This window comes from Bos javanicus, chromosome 3 (genome assembly GCF_032452875.1).
Source record: "Bos javanicus breed banteng chromosome 3, ARS-OSU_banteng_1.0, whole genome shotgun sequence".
Classification (NCBI taxonomy): domain Eukaryota; kingdom Metazoa; phylum Chordata; class Mammalia; order Artiodactyla; family Bovidae; genus Bos; species Bos javanicus.
This window is the reverse complement of record NC_083870.1, coordinates 670330-686789: the sequence shown is the minus strand read 5'-3', so window position 1 is coordinate 686789 and position 16460 is coordinate 670330. Positions and strand designations below refer to the sequence as shown.

Below are 16460 nucleotides of genomic sequence, written 5' to 3'. Positions count from 1 at the left end.
AAGCACTTTTGTTTTTGGCATCTGTGATACCACTTTTGCCTATTTAACTTTTATTAGCATCTCTGGCTGGTTTTCAGTAACCATTGTTGATATTTCTTATTCTATAATTATTTGTCAATGTTTTAGTGGAACCCCATAGCCTGTGCTGTGTTCTCTACATGCACTCTGTCCTTCATAAAATTATATCAATTCCTGGAGCATTTAATATCTCCAAATGTATACTGACAATCTGATCTTCTACCCTGAGTTGCATACTCCTGTGTCCAACTGATTATTTAACACTTTGTTTTGGTTATCTTTGGACATCTTGGGTATAATATGTCTAACTATAATTTATCTTCCTACCCTTCCTATCTCACTGATCTCTTTAATCTTGATAATTTCATATCTTAGTAAATTATAATTACTGCTTATTTGCTTATTTTAACAGACTATGGGTTACTGATTCCTTGCTTTCCTTCATGTCCCTCACCCAATTCATCATCTGTTTTCTCCATATCTAAGATACCCTTTACTTCTTTTCATCTTACTGGATTGGCCAAAAAGTTCTCTCATGTTTTTTGCATAAGAAGTTATGGAAAAACCTGAATGAACTTTTTGGCCAACCCAGTACTCTTATTCCCTTATACTTTATTGTCCATGCAGCAGCCAAAATGAGTATTTTAAAATATTAGATCAGATTATGTAACTTTGCCATCTCAAACTCCTCAAAGACTTTTGATTGCATTTATAAATATAAATAAAAGAGGAAAAAGAACTGAATCTTTATGGCTGGTGCCTTGTTTGCCTTTCTAGCCTCATTTCATGCCATACTCTGTCTTCCTAATGATCATTACACTGTAGCTATACTGATTTCAGTTCAGTTCCTTGAATATGTCAAGCTTTCTTCTGCCTCTTTCTTTTGGATTCTGAGTCTTTGTAACAAACTTACTGATCTATGTACTTGAGAAGCTCTTCCCTTGGCTCTTCCTTTTTTTTTCAGTTCTCAGCTCAAGTGTCACCCAAGGGAGGTCTTATATAACTCTCATAGCTAGATTCATCTTCCTTTCCTTCCTTCCCCCAAATTTTATTATGTCTTGTATAGCCCTGTTTATCTCCTGAAAAGCACTTACTAGAATTTGTAATTATTTTATTTTTTATTGATTTGTTTATGACTATTTTCTCATTAGAATATGCTCTCATAAAGACAAGAGATTTTATCTATCATAAGCCTCTTAAAGATACTGTTAAGTCCTTTAAGCTGATATAACCTATGTAAGATATATTTAGCTATTTGATAGTCTTTATAGTTTCAGTTCCATTTCATTCATTCTGGATGTTTCCAGTAAGCTTCACAAATTTGATGATATCTTCGACTGAAGTGACTTAGCAGCAGCAGCAGGGAAGATGCTGTGAATAGATGTCCAGTTATTTATTGTTTTTGGATTCATTATTTGCCCTTGGCTTTCCAGACAACATAAAACTGGATACTTTTTTCTTACTTTGTTCCAGAAATATTTTATGGTAACTTATGGAAATACTTGTAAAAGATCATTTTGGTACATGATGAAATCAGGACAGGTAAAAATAAATACGGGTAGAAGAAAAAATGGAGCCACAGTGACATGAATATATAAAGTGCATACCTGAAGAATAATGTATCTAGAGGGGGCCACTGAATTGACTTTGAGTTTTGTAGCTGAATTAGGAAGATAATATACTCAAGTGGAATTTGAAGTCAGTTGGTCACTCTCTTTTTAAAATTTGAATTTCTTCACCCTTTGTATTCTTGAATTTTATTTTTATTCACATAGACTATTTGAAACTACATTCTATATACATAGCACAGAATCTGATTAGACATTATGATTCTTATTCATGGTCTTTTCTTGAATATTTAACAAAAGATGGTGCTTTTGAAAATATGGTTATTAGATTACCTATATAAAGACCAGAAAGATATGAATATGAGCTGAAATTATATAAGGTTAAAATGAAATCTTCATAATTTTATTTATAAAAAATATTTCAAAGTAACTACAAAATATTTTTTTCTTTCTCAATAATGCCTGTCAGACATCAGTTTTAGTTGTTTCTCAAACTAAGCCTTTGTGTGTTGTTTGTAATTTTTTCCCATGATAAGGAGCTTCTTGTAATGAGTGAGTGTTAAATGAGACAGTCATTCCAATGTGTTATACTTTAATTACCTCCTTTGGTCTTATTTTAATTTAAGAAAGAGAAGGTGGTTTCTTTGGATTGGGTAAGGAATATCAGTACATAAAAAATTTAGTTTGTGGGGGGCTCACCTTGAGAAGTGTGTCACCTAGAGGATCCATGTGTTTCTAATTAATGGACCCCTGCTAAGAGTCGGACATGACTGAGCGATTTCACTTTCACTTTTCACTTTCATGCATTGGAGAAGGAAATGGCAGCCCACTCCAGTGTTCTTGCCTGGAGAATTCCAGGGATGGGGGAGCCTGGTGGCTGCCATCTGTGGGGTCGCACAGAGTCGGACATGACTGACGCGACTTAGCAGCAGCAGCAGCAGACCATGAGAATTCAATTTTTTTATGATAGTACATTATGACTTATGTGTGGATTCCTGCTTATTTACAGATTTCTGTCTTGGCTCAGGTTTTGACATTTATTTAGATCTATTCAGAATCTTTATGTTGAAAAATTCCTGGGGAAGTAAAAACTGTGTAGTATAGCATAGCAAAGCAAACTTTTCAAAGCTCAGATAATCCAGTGTACAGTTTCCTTTAAAGGGTCAGGGTCTAGTCAGATGAGATATATGCAATTTAGAGAGTAGAAAAAACTGGAAATAGTAGGTTAATGAACACTTTGGGGAAACTAAAGAAGAGATCAGAGGAACTTGTAAATCAGTAAAGGAACGACCAATTCTGATTTCTGAGATAGCAGTGAATGGTGACATGAAGTGAGATCTTAGTTCCCCGCCCAGGAATTGGATGTGTGTAGCCTGGCCTCCCTGGTGACTCAGTGGTAAATAATCCATCTTCAATGCAGGAGACGCGGGCTTGATTCCTGGGTCAGGAAGATCCCCTGGAGGAGGTCATGGCAACCCACTCCAGTATTCTTGCCTGGGAAATCCCATGGATGGAGGAGCCTGGCGGGCTACACACAAAAGAGTTGGATACAACTTAATGATTAAACAACAACAACAAAAAGCCTGGATGAAAACCCGAAATCCTAACCATCAGACCAGCAAGGGCTCCTGGCTAGAAGCAAGTTTTCCCTGGCTCTTGCCCCCATTGAAAAATGCCTTTCTCATGGAGGCAAAACTGTTAAAACAGGTACAAAGTTTATTATTAGAGACACAGCACAACAAGTGAGAGAGCAGGCAGAGAAATGGTTTAGTTAAAATTGAAGTAAGGCAGAGACGCACACCCTGAGAGATCCTCCCTAATGTGGAGGAGCACATTTAATTTCCTAAAGAGGAAGTTAAATCATTTATGTAGAGCAGTTCTTCCAGGTCTGTATCTTTGGCCAATTACCTGGTTTCTTTTTCCACATCTGACCTTCTTTAGGACCCTCTCCAACACACGTGCACAATTTTTTCCAAAATGATTTCCCGCCCAGAGGCCAGCGGGTGTCCTGTGGCATCACACATTATGGGTTGGTACCCCCTCCTTTTGACCCCTGAGGAGCCTTTTTGAACATGCTCAATGTTTCTCTTGCCCCAAGGATAGATAATACTCGATCTGTTGATCTTTTCCTCACCAGGGTTTAGCCCTTCTCTGTTTCTGCCATGGCTATTGTCTAAAGTATCCTCAAGGAGACAAAGTCAGGCTATTTACCCAATTTCTGTTGTTATGTCTGTTTCTACAGGAGGCTGGTTGTAAATATCTAACCCACCTCCTGTCTCAGGAAATGCAAATAGGAGTCTAGTTTTAAGTGTCCAGCCTGAAGCCCATCTTTTTAGCCCCAAGAAATGTAAACATGAGGCCAGTTGTAAATACCTAGCCTGGAACCCATCTATTTCCTGCCTCTGTTCTAGGAGGAAAAATACCCAAGGATCACTTGGACAAAGGAGCAAGTTGGGAGTGATAGCAAGCAGATAAAGTACCACCAAACTACATGTAAAAATAATCCAGCATCCAGGACAACAGAACGTATATATTGGAAGAGAGGCAGGACTGGAGGTTACAACCAGATGGACTTTCGTCGGGGCTGTGCTGTGCTCTGTTTAGTTGCTCAGTCGTCTCTGACTCTTTGCGACCCCATGGCATGTTTGTAGCCCGCCAGGCTCCTCTGTCCATGGGATTCTCCAGGCAAGAATACTGGAGTGGGTTGCCATGACCTCTTCCAGGGGATCTTCCCAACCCACGAATCAAATCCAGCTCCTCCCACATTGCAGGTGGATTCTTTATCGGCTGAGCTTACGTATAGTTTATTGTTGTTTTACATCAGTAGGAATTGTCATTATGGAGACTTGCCTAGATTCTTTAAAAACAAGAAGAGTAGAGTTAGTAGTTACTATCAGGAGATGGAAGTACAAATTTCCCATTAGCAGTTCCTGGCTCATTGTTGAGCAATTTTTGTTGTTGTTGTTATTGTTTTTAAAATTAATCCCAAAGATACTTGCCGTATTCACTTTTGATTTTGGCTAATGTTAGCAAATACTAAGTCTCCAAGCATTTATTCATATCACAGATGGTATATGTTTGTTTACACATTTTTAAAAGAATGTAATATATATGTATCTTTCATGCCTTTAATATTTCAAACTGCTAACAGTACTATTTGCTCAGACTGGCATTTCTGCTTGGAATTTTAATTCAAAATTTGCCTTTCCTATTTAGCTCTGTGATGACTTCTTTCCCTAATCTCATTTTTTTTTTTTTAAACTTTTAAACATACAACCAGCCTTGTAAGTAAGCAAACAAATCCTTCTTTAAAAGGCACTGGGAGCATTGAATTAATGTTCATGACATTATCATAACTAAATCTTAATTTTCCAAGTTATAGAACATCGCTGCTTATACTTAGAGCCTGCTACAATAGATTTGCTACATCATCTGTCTTGTGGGTCAAGGATGGAGACTCATATCCCCATAAAACATTTGTCAGTGCAAGAGAGATGGTTTGAAACAACCATGAAGTTGGATAAATATTTTGTGATTTTTTTTTTAAGCATAATTTGATGTCTCCGTTATCTCTCTCTTTATAGTAATTTCTTGTGAAGTATAAAATGACAAACTTCCTGGCTGCATAATAATGCTTTATTTTATATTGCTAAAAGTGTTACTACTATGCTGACAATAACTATAGAATATGTATATACTTAAAAAGAAGATAGAATAATATTGAGCATTACAATTTATTTGTTAGTGAATACTATCCTACGTGATATGGAGAACTTTCTAGGAGGAACTGGCAGTAAAAGACTGATGATACTTGAGTTGTGAAATCTTAACTGCCAGTTGAATAAAATCCTTTATAAATAGAGGATATGGTAACAAAGGTTAGTATTTCTGGCATGATTGATTCTGAAACAATAAACCAAACTTGCAGTCTTATAATCTATATAAAAGAAGCTGAAGAGTGAAAAATCTGACTTAAAATTCAACATTCAAAAAACTAAGATCCAGTCCCATCACTTCATGGCAAATAGATGGGGAAACAATGGAAACAATGACAGACTTTATTTTCTTGGGCTCCAAAATCACTGCAGATGGTGACTGCAGCCATGAAATTAAAAGACCTTTGCTCCTTGGAAGAAAAGCTATGACCAACCGAGACAGCACATTAAAAAGCAGAGACATTACTTTGCCGACAAAGGTCTGTCTGGTCAAAGCTGTGGTTTTTCCGGTAGTCATGTATGGATGTGAGAATTGGACCATAAAGAAAGCTGAGTGCCAAAGAAGTGATGCTTTTGAACTGTGATGTTGAAGAAGACTCTTGAGAGTACCTTGGACTTCAAGAAGATTCAACCAGTCCATCCTAAAGGAGACCAGTCCTGGGTGTTCATTGGTAGGACTGATTTTGAAGCTGAAGCTCCAATACTTTGGCCACCTGATGCGAAGAACTGACTCATTTGAAAAGACCTTGATGCTGGGAAAGATTGAAGGCAGGAGGAGAAGGGGATGACAGAGGATGAGATAGTTGGATGGCATCACTGACTCAATGGACATGAGTTTGAGCAAGTTCTGGGAGTTGGTGATAGAGAAGGAAGCCTGACGTGCTGCAGTCCATGGGGTCACAAAGAGTTGAACCCGACTGAGTGACTGAACAGAACTGACTAACTGAAAGTTATTTGGTAATTTATATAATTTGCTGTGTCACTGAGAGAAATTCCATGTACTCCATACATCAAATCTACAACTAATTTCTACCCATACACTTGGTAGTACATCCACTTTATTAGAGTGGATGAAATTTTTATGTAAATGTCTAAAGCCAATTCCTCCTCTTATCTACTGCAGCTCATCTCTTTTGGTCTACTCAAGGACATCATTCCTGCATTTGCCCACTTCTTCTTCTCGCCTCTTTCCAATTAAGTATATATCCGTCAGTATACAAACATATGTAGTCTGTCTCAAACTAAAACAAACCTCCCTTGATTCTATTCTCCCACCAACAGTCAGCCAGTTTCTCTTTTCCCCATTCACAGCAAAACTTCTGGGAAAAGTACATATGCTTTGTCCCTCTCCTTCTTTACTTCCCTTTTGTCTTGAACCTGTTCCAGTCAGGTTTTGGCCTCTGTGACTTCACTGAAATGGCTCTTGTCAAGCCATTTTCTTTGTGGTTAGTTCTTGGTTAGTGTCTTTTTCATTGAATCAGGAGACACAGCTGCTAACTTTATCCTTCTTGAAATACTTTGATCCCTGAGCTTATAGAAATTGGTTCACTCACTCCTCCAATCTCCTTTTTGCATTCTCCTTATTCTTAGTATTCTTCCCTTCAGTTTAGTTCTTAGACTTCTTTATTTTTACTTACTCTTTCATTGCCTGAAAGTAACATCGTCATTTTTGCTTCTGCTGCTAAGTCGCGTTAGTTGTGTCTGACTCTATACGACCCTATAGATGGCAGCCCACCAGGCTCCTCTGTCCTTGGGATTCTCCAGGCAAGAACACTGGAGTGGGTTGCCATTTCCTTCTCCGACATTGTCATTGACATCCAGATTTACTGGTGAATTCTAACCAGTATATATATTATACTGTGTGTGTGTATATATGTATATATATACACTGTATATATATAATTTATACAGTATATATTATAGTGAGTCCCTACTCGGTTTCTCCATTTGGATACTAATTGTTTTCTTAAGTACTACTTCCTCCTCCTCTGCTCTTCCCTGTCACAATAAATGGCAACTTCATTTTTCCTGTTATCTACACTGAAAACATTGGGATCACTCTACATCCAAGCTATCAGCAAGTTTTTCTGCCATTACCTGTAACATATATATATTCCACATCCAGATACACTTCCCCTTCTGAGCATTTGTACTTTTTTCTTTGCCTGGAACAGTTTTCTTCCAGATACCTGTGTGGGTCACTCCCTTACATCCTTGAGGTCTTTACTGAAAAGTCATCTTAGGAGAAGAGTCCTTCCGTGATGACCGTATATAAAACAGCAGCCAGTTCCCCCTCTATCTTCGTCACCCCTGTCTTACCCTGCCCAGTTTACTTCATGGCACTTATCCCCACTTGACACATAGAAACACATACAAATACATTGTTGTATGTTTTTTTCTCAGAACACACCAGTAGGGACTGTTTTTTTTTTCAATTTTTACTTATCCCAAGAACCTAAAACAATGCCTTGTAGTTAGGTACTCAGCATTCTCTGCACAATTTCGTGTTATACTATTTTTTATCTATGGCCACTGCTTCAGATGAAGTGTAAGAAAATGTTAAAGATTATGTAAATATTATTCATCTTAAAAGAAAAAGCAAATGATAATTCTCACATAAAAAGAAACATTTTAGCTGAAAAATATGTAGCTTTTACTTTTTAAAGGTCTCTCTACTAATAAATTTCAAGGATTGTTTCCAAATGTATTAACTTTTTCATAATCTTAATTATTATCTGATTGAAATTTGTAGTTTTTGTATATAGGTTAAATGAGATAACTGATATTTTCTAATTGTTGTAAAAGGAGATGCAATTAGGAAAGGAATGTTCACTTTTAAATGTTTTGTTATGAAAGATTTTACTTACACTCTGTATAATTACATAAATATTCTTAGAGAACTCTGTCTTAATTCATTGTAGTTAAACAGAAACATTTGGGTATATAAGTGTCTGTAGTTTATCATAATTTAATGATCAGTAATTTTTTATGAGTAGTTTGCTTTTAGTATTCCTCTGTGAGATGTGTTTTATTTATACCCTTCTCTCTTTAAAGTATAATTGTATTCTTACTATTTTCTGTTTTATTACTATCTTTTCATCTTTCTTTTCCTATCTGTATCAGAATTTCTAAGGGGGCCTGAGATAGCTTTGCTCCGTAAGCGCCTGCAACAACTGAGGCTTAAGAGGGCTGAGCAGCAGAGGCAGCAGGAGCTAGCTGCGCGTACCCAGCAACAGCCTTCCACTTCTGATCAGTCTTCTCATGAGGGCTCTTCACAGGACCCTCAGACTTCAGGTTATTAATATCAAGTGTCCTTAAGCAGCTGGTAGAGTTTTTTTGTTTGTTTGTTTTTAACCCTGCTGCTGTGTATAAGATGCTTCTCTTTTCCCCTTCCAAAGAAAGCTGATGTGCCTGAAGCTTTTCCCTTCATTTCTAGTGTATGGTGAAATTTATCATCATGTGTCTAGAAGGACAGATTGCCAACAGCACTTGCTAGCAAGGCAAATATAAGATAATCTCTTGTTTTATTTGTAATTTTAGAGAAGGGCAAATATTTATTACTTCTACAGTTAATGAGCTACCCCATCTAATAATCTAGTGAATTTGGAGCCTGCATTGATATTTCTATTGATATTTCCTGTATGTTAAAATGGTATCTGTGCTTATGGCTCCTAGCTCCTCCTCTTTTTTTTTTTTTTTTGCTTTGAGAATTAACCAGTACTTCTGTTACCACATAAACATAGTAATGCTAGATTTTGGCCAATACTCTGCTTCTGTAATCATTTGAAAATTTTCAATATTTGCTTTCATAGTCCTCCTACGCATAATCAACTTTCTCATATGTGGGACAGGAAAAATACTCTGGTTTCATGTTCCTGTTCTTAATATATAAAACTCTGATAAGATAGTAATAATCTGTGCCACTCTCTTTTTCATTGAGTATTTTAGTGGCTCACTTTTTTTTAACAGCCAAAAAGCTTATGATGCTCAGTAAACATCGCTTGAAAGAATTAGTGAAAGACACAGCATAAAATAATTTGTCAACTTAATTCTTTCAAGAAAGATAATAAATACACATCCTATACTATAGTTACTATAGTAGGTGCTGTCATACTAATGAAATTTACTACTTTGACATACTTTATTTTGCCACTCTAAGGAGTGATGAGTTGGGAGTTAATTACTTTGAGAACTCTGACTAAATTACTTGGAATTAATCTGTATATTGTTAGAACTGGATACCTCTTCTTTATAAATAAGTATCTATTTCCACTAAGTGCTGTGGTAACAAAAGCATATTATACAATACCATGGTGAAATAAAATAGATTTAAATAACTGCAATATAGATGTGATGTTTGGAATAAATTTTGGACCTGATTTTTAACTTGCTGTTATATAAATAGAATATCAGTGAAGCAAAGATATTTTTCTCTTTCTCATTTTTTTTTAACCATAGAGCAATTTTTCCCCATACATTAATAAGAAAGTTTGAATAGATTATAGTTGTAACATTTAGTATTAAGACATTTTGCTGTGATTTTGTGCTGTATAGCACAGGGCTTCCCTGTTGGCTCAGTGGTAAAGAACACAGCTGCCAATGCCAGAGACATGGGTTTGATCCCTGGGTCAGGAAAATCCCCTGGAGAGGGAAATGGCAGCCCACTCCAGTATTCTTGCCTGGGAAATCTCATGAACAGAGGAGCCTGGTGGGCTGCAGTCCATGGGGTTACAGAGTGGGAGGGACATGACTGAGCACACACACATGCTTAGCATAGGGGTTTTAAAAGTAAAAATATACAACTTATAAAGCAATAAGGAAGAGAAAATGTCTCTACATATATAAATATTTTTAGAATAGTGAAATTTAGCAGATAACAAACCAAGTATTAGAGTGAAGTTGAGTATAAAACAAAACTGTCTCATTATTGGTAGAGAAATGTACACTGTGGACATTAGGAAAATATTGACATTGAGTCTTTATATCTAGTTCATCAATTTAAATTGAAGCCAGTTCTTTTTAGAATCAAAAAGCTTTAGGGTGGTTATATGTTTTTTGTGAAATAAGATGCTGTTTTCCCCACTCTTGGCATCATTCTTATTAAATAATAACTGGTTTGATAACCGGTACATACTGTGGTAATTTTTAAAAAACCAGTGTTGAGTTAGACACCTTGCCAGTTTTGAAGCTGAGAAACACATTAATCTTATTTTTTGTTATTGAACAACTTGCTTGGGTCCCTGAGGCTGCCACATGGACCAACATTAGAAGCCCTTGGTGCTGCTATTCAGTGTATGCTTGCTGTCTTCCCTTACAGTGTGAGATGGATTGTGTACATCTATGCCATATGCTTTTTGACATGGCATTCATATAAGACCACTAGTAACCTAACCTGTAACATGCCCTAGGTTCATTTGCTAGCGTTGCTTTTATCTTACTCTTTCTTCACATGTCAGGAACACTGGTAACTAAAAACTTTAAGAAGAGCTAATAATGTATTGTTAGTTTGTTACAAAGAATATCTTGTCCATTTAGTAAATCTTGAAAAGGAGGAAAGATGAGTTGACTTAATGTAAAATTCTTCATTTTGGAACATCCAAATTATAGAAATACAGAGTAGAAATTAAATTTATGAAATTCAGCAGGAAGATTGGTTGTATTTGAACAACAATTCATAAAACATTTTCCTACATTTCACAATGTATGAATATAATTTTGTGTGTGTATATAATGGGCATTAATTGATCCATTCACTCATACTAGATATTACTACTAAAATCATGAATATAGTTTGCAGAAAATTAGCATTCTATATTTTAACTTTTTAACAATAGAAGAATGCTCAGTTCTCATAAAACATTTTCCCATTATGTCTTGATATCCTCATAGTGTCAGCAAATGATGATACTATCAGTAAATTATATTTCTATCATCATCTCACCTGTTTAAGCCTTTTAGGTATAAGATATTCAAAGGAGACATTAATGTAATTTTGGAAACCAAGAAATTTTAACACATGCAGAATTTCTGAGTGACTACATTGTCTGGTAAATATTTTATTCTCTTTTCAAAGTATAGGACTCATGAGAATATTTTGTGACAGGCTAAGTGTTAGATGAAGCTACCTAATACTTAATTTCTGTAGGAAAATGGCATCAAACCCTCAAGCCATTTTATAGAGTCTACATTTTAATGGGATCAAATGAGAACATGTCTGATGCCAATATTTCTTGGCAATTGAAGACTAAAACACCATTCAAAGGCATCATACAGTAAAATGAGCTGTATAAGATAGATTGTAACATATGTTTTAAACAGTTCTCCAAGGCACCAAGCAGTATTTAAAATGAGCTGTATAAGATAGATGTTAATATACATTTTAAACAATTCTCCCCCTCCCATTTTTTCAGCTGTGAAATTAGAATTTCATGGGGAAGTTCTAATATAAAATACATAAATGACACTGTTGAGATTGAACATAAAGAAGAGTGTTGAGAAATGACAGCTTAATTCCTTGTCCCTCTTGCCACCCCCAAGCCACCTCTGCTCTCAGAAGCACAATTCAAAAACCACTGCTCTAAAACAATTTTTGACACCTGTAAATGATAATTATTCATAGCTAATTTCTAATACTTTTTCAAAATTAGTATATATTTCTATAAAATATTCACATTTTTAGTTTTAAAAAAGTGCACTTTTTTTAGACTTGTAGGAAGTACGTCACAACTCGTTTCTAATCTTTCAGTGATTTTTTTTTTTTTTAATCATAAAGAGATGAATTTCCTTTCATCAGATCACTTGTCTAGGTGTTAGACTGGCTGAGTTCTTATTCCTGGCCTTATGAAAAATGACCTTGGGCAGGTCATTTGGCTGCTTTATGCCTCAGTTTCCCAATTATTGACTTATTTAGTTAGCGTGGCACAAGGATGGGATAGAGAACACTGTATAAAGTTTTTATACTCCAGAATAGAAAAGTACACATAATATTGGACTATCTTAATTATAGTAACTTTAACTTACTATTAATACCTAAAGATATCCTCATATTGTTGAGGATATCAACAAAGGTTGATAGTATTCAGGGTTTTGAATGAGCTGTATGTATGTTTTTCAGATGAATGCCATAAACAGCTGTGGCAGAGGCATTCAGCATATGGCTGATTTTAAACCCAACTCTTTTTTTCCATTTCAGGTCCCCTGAAGTCATGGGTTGCTGGCTCCTGCTCAGAGTGACAACACCCTGTGGAGTCTGCTGGTACTGGCCCAACCACCACAGAGCCCCACTGGAGCATGGAGCCAGCCTAGAGAGGGTGTCAGGTAGGAACTGTTTTTTCACTTTATGGCACGGTTTTGCCAATTGGAAAAGAAAAAAGTAATTTTTATACCCCGTAAAGGGTATGAAACATTGGTGAATATTTTAAAGGGCTTTTCAAAACTGAGCCATATTGGAAAAAATCAGCATTTACCCAGTCCTCTGAAAACAGTCTTCTGTACAATATCCAGTTCCCCACAGTGTCCATGATGTCAGTTACAGGTCGCACTTCTCAAGTGGATGCATTTGACCCACCATGTTAGTGTTTATAACATGAGCGTTTAGTAAATCAGATGTGATGTTGACTTAGTTCTGCAAGTACTTTTCAACGACTTTAAATGATAGGGTCCTAAGCAACACAGTGATGGGTAACTTAGAACTTTAAACATGGGACTGTGCTCCATGTTTTTCAGAACAGCTTCCTATCATCATTTTTCTTTTCTTTTTCTTTTAATTATTATTTTTCATTCAGCACTATGTTTGAGAAAAACAAGCAAGTAATAACATTAGTTGACCCTTTCCTATGTGCTATTGAAGTAGTTTACATAGGTTATCTCATTAAATCCTCACAAGAACAGTATGTGGTAGATATCAAAATTATCCCCATTCTACAGATGGAGAAACTGAGACTACAGACGTTAAATAACTTGCCCATGATTACAATATTACTGAGTAGAAAAGCCAGATTTGAACCCAGGGAGTCTGACTAGAATCTTTGTTATTTAAATTATAATTCTTTATTTTTTCCTACAGAATTTGAATGTCAAGGGGCTAAAGAATTTTCTCAAAACTAGAACACGAAAAGTTTGGAGATATATAGTAATTAGGCATGAAACACCTTGGCTTAGACTGAAGGAGCTTTTGCTTAAAGTTTGTCTCTACTTTAAAAATAATAATAATTTAAGAGACTGGCAATAAGCTGACCAACTGTCCTACATTTTGTAATAAATTATCATGGGACCATATAGTCAAAATTTATTTTGTGATAGTGCTTTCTAGATGATATTTCACAGAGAGTATGCAAACTCTCTGTGAGTAGAGTATGCAAACACTGAAGCAATCAGCATTGAATTAATACTTATTTTTTAAAAATATTAGATATTCTGATGATTATTATATTAATATTGGAAGTATTTCTGTAAGTTAGAAGTTACAGGTATTATAATTATGAATATCTAGTGATACAGAAACATGTTACTTCAAATGTTTATGTAACAGGAAGATAATCCTTTCAAAAACAGTTGCGTAGTACCCCAAATTAAAAATAGAATGGAAGCAATGATCAAGAAGGATTTCTTCTTAAAAATTGGTCTTCAACATGTGAAGAAAGATTATTCCCCAGATACATATAACATCTGGACAGACTGTAAAACCCAGAAGGAAGACCTTTTAGTTTAACATTATCTTTCTGCCTTAACCTAAGCTTCATTAATTAAATACTTCAAGAGTTTGAAAATATACAATTCTTTGAGATGACAGCATTGTAGATCCTTTCTCAATGTGTTTTATTTAAAAACTTGCATAAGATGCACTTTATTTCATAAGATTTGTGCATTCCATAAGATTTGTGAAAAATTAAATATTTGAAAAAAGATTGCATGGAAGGTTGTTCTCAGGTTCTTAAGAAGAGTATAATAGAATGTATAACGATAAACTATTTTTCATAACAGGCTTTCTAGGAAGATTTTCCAATATTTATTTCACTGACTCACTTTTTTTGTTTTTCTTAAAGAATATAATTTTGTTTTTTTCCAAAGATCAACTCATCTACTCTTCATTGTATCTAACTCAGAAATTGATATTTGAGAAGTCTTATAAAAGAAAGTAAAGCATGACTAGATTAGGGAACCAATTAAATTATCATCATTCCATTTTCTTCTTTGTTTAGTACAGATTTGTTGGCGCTTCCCTGGTGGTTCAGAGGTAAAGAATGCCTGCCATTGCAGGAGATGTGGGTTTGATTCCTGGGTCAGAAAGATCCCCTGGAGAAGGAAATGGCAACCCACTCCACTATTCTTGCCTGGAGAATCCCATGGGCAGAGGAGCCTGGTGGACTACAGTCTATGGGATCACAAAAGAGTTGGACACAACTTAGTGACTAAACAACAGCAACAGATTTGTTGAGCTGAATATTCTAATGAAGCAGTGATAAGCATACTATTATTTAAATGATGATCATGCTTTATGAAAATCTAGTAGTATAAAAATTTATGACCAAACTGGTTACCTCAGAAGGTAGACAGTTTGAAATTGATACTAGTAGTCCTGGTAGCGGGGTTCAGTTTTCAGTGTACAAGCAGTCAAGTGGTATAAAATTGCTAAGAATCAAGGATATATTAGAAAACTTAGTTATTGAGTTATGGTCACTCATAAATCAAAATACTTACTGTTGGGAGAATAATGCTTCATTATAAAAAAGTGCAGAGTTTTTATGAACAACATTTGCTAAGAACTGGAGCATAGGCTGTTAGAAACTAGGACTTATTCTTACGTTTAGTGGAGAGCTATGTATGCTTGCTGTCCACATTTTCTCTTTCCTGTAGCTCTACTAGGACACTGGAACCCCAGCCAGTAATAGTAGCCACCTCCTTCTGTTTCCTCATGCCTTTCTTAGTTACCAGATCCTAGAATGACCAGGAAGAAAGGAGAGTGTTAGACCTAAAAAATTGACTTGTCCTCTGTCATACAGCTAAGTTATTGTCAAAACCAGAGTTGGAATCAACACTGACTAATTCTAGACTGGTGCTTTTTCCATTTCATCATGCTGCCTTACTTTATACGAGTGTTTTTCAAACAGTAGAACCCATTTATTTATAAGACAAATTCTTTTACATAGAAACTCAGTGTATCCAAAGGGTAAAAATAAAACATTCTGTTTGAAGCCAAGGTAGAAAGCATGATGCCCAAAGTGTAAGCCTTTTCATTGCCTTTCTTTTCCTTTTCTCACCAGGCACCTAAAGAAACCAAAGGCTTCACAGTGCAGTTTTAATATTCACCACATACCATAGAGTTTTTAAAAGTTACTATGTTTCTGTAATGGTAATTACTTCATTAAATATTTCTCATAAACCGTTTTCCTTGTCTTATGTCTTTGAGTTCCTTTTTCAACTCAAGATAACATCTAGCTAAGTGTAGTGAGCATCTCATTTCATGCTTTGAATCCTCCAGTCCAAAATAAAGCCATCTTAAGGAGCTGGAAAGAGGGTTTGAGAAAGACAAGGAGTCTTTCTTGTGGTGAGGGAGATACTCTGTTTCTGTTTTATCTACCTTGCACTTTGTGCCTGTGCTAAATGAATTTGATAAAAAGTATATGCATGGAAGTAGAAGAACATTTTCTCAACTCATTCTCAAAGTTGCTAAATGCTTGCCTGAAATAACATATCTTAAGCACACGGCCTTGCTTACTCACTGCTTGGGAAATACTCCACAGTACTTATTTCTATTCCCCACCATTATACATTTGTTTCTTAAGCTTAGAGATGATCATGACATTGCTGTGCAGTTTTCTGCTGCTTACTTTTAAGTTAAAAATCTCATTTTTGTTTCAGATTCTCCTTCTTCTGTGGTTAACAAACAGCTTGGATCCATGTCACTTGACGAGCAACAGGGTGCGTGCAACAGGAGATGCGCTATGCCCATCCATCCATAGTTTTATTGCAATGCATAAACCAAGCTCTCTCTCACTTTTTCATAGCATTTCATTGTGATCTATGGTCTAATAGTCAGTATTTTGTGGGCTAAATTATCTTAGGTTGTATTATGCCCAAAGGGCCTCCTTGGCCTATACAAATTATTTTCTGTGTAAGCTAATTTCTTTGAAATCTCTTCCTATAACAGTATTATATG

At 35.7% G+C, this 16460-nt stretch overlaps 1 protein-coding gene across 8 annotated transcripts in view; it reads left to right on the top strand.

The window, feature by feature from the left end:
* Positions 1-16460, top strand: part of DCAF6 (DDB1 and CUL4 associated factor 6) — a 181503-nt gene that overhangs the window by 99614 nt on the left and 65429 nt on the right. For 3 of the 8 annotated variants that reach the window (XM_061399352.1, XM_061399359.1, XM_061399345.1), the window contains exons 11-12: positions 8426-8596; positions 16163-16222. The exons of 3 other annotated variants lie outside the window; for them this stretch is intronic. In XM_061399352.1, the coding sequence (XP_061255336.1) occupies positions 8426-8596; positions 16163-16222 (231 nt within the window). The remainder of the gene's footprint in view (positions 1-8425; positions 8597-16162; positions 16223-16460) is intronic. 2 more of the 8 variants (XM_061399373.1, XM_061399367.1) reach the window with 1 other exon arrangement.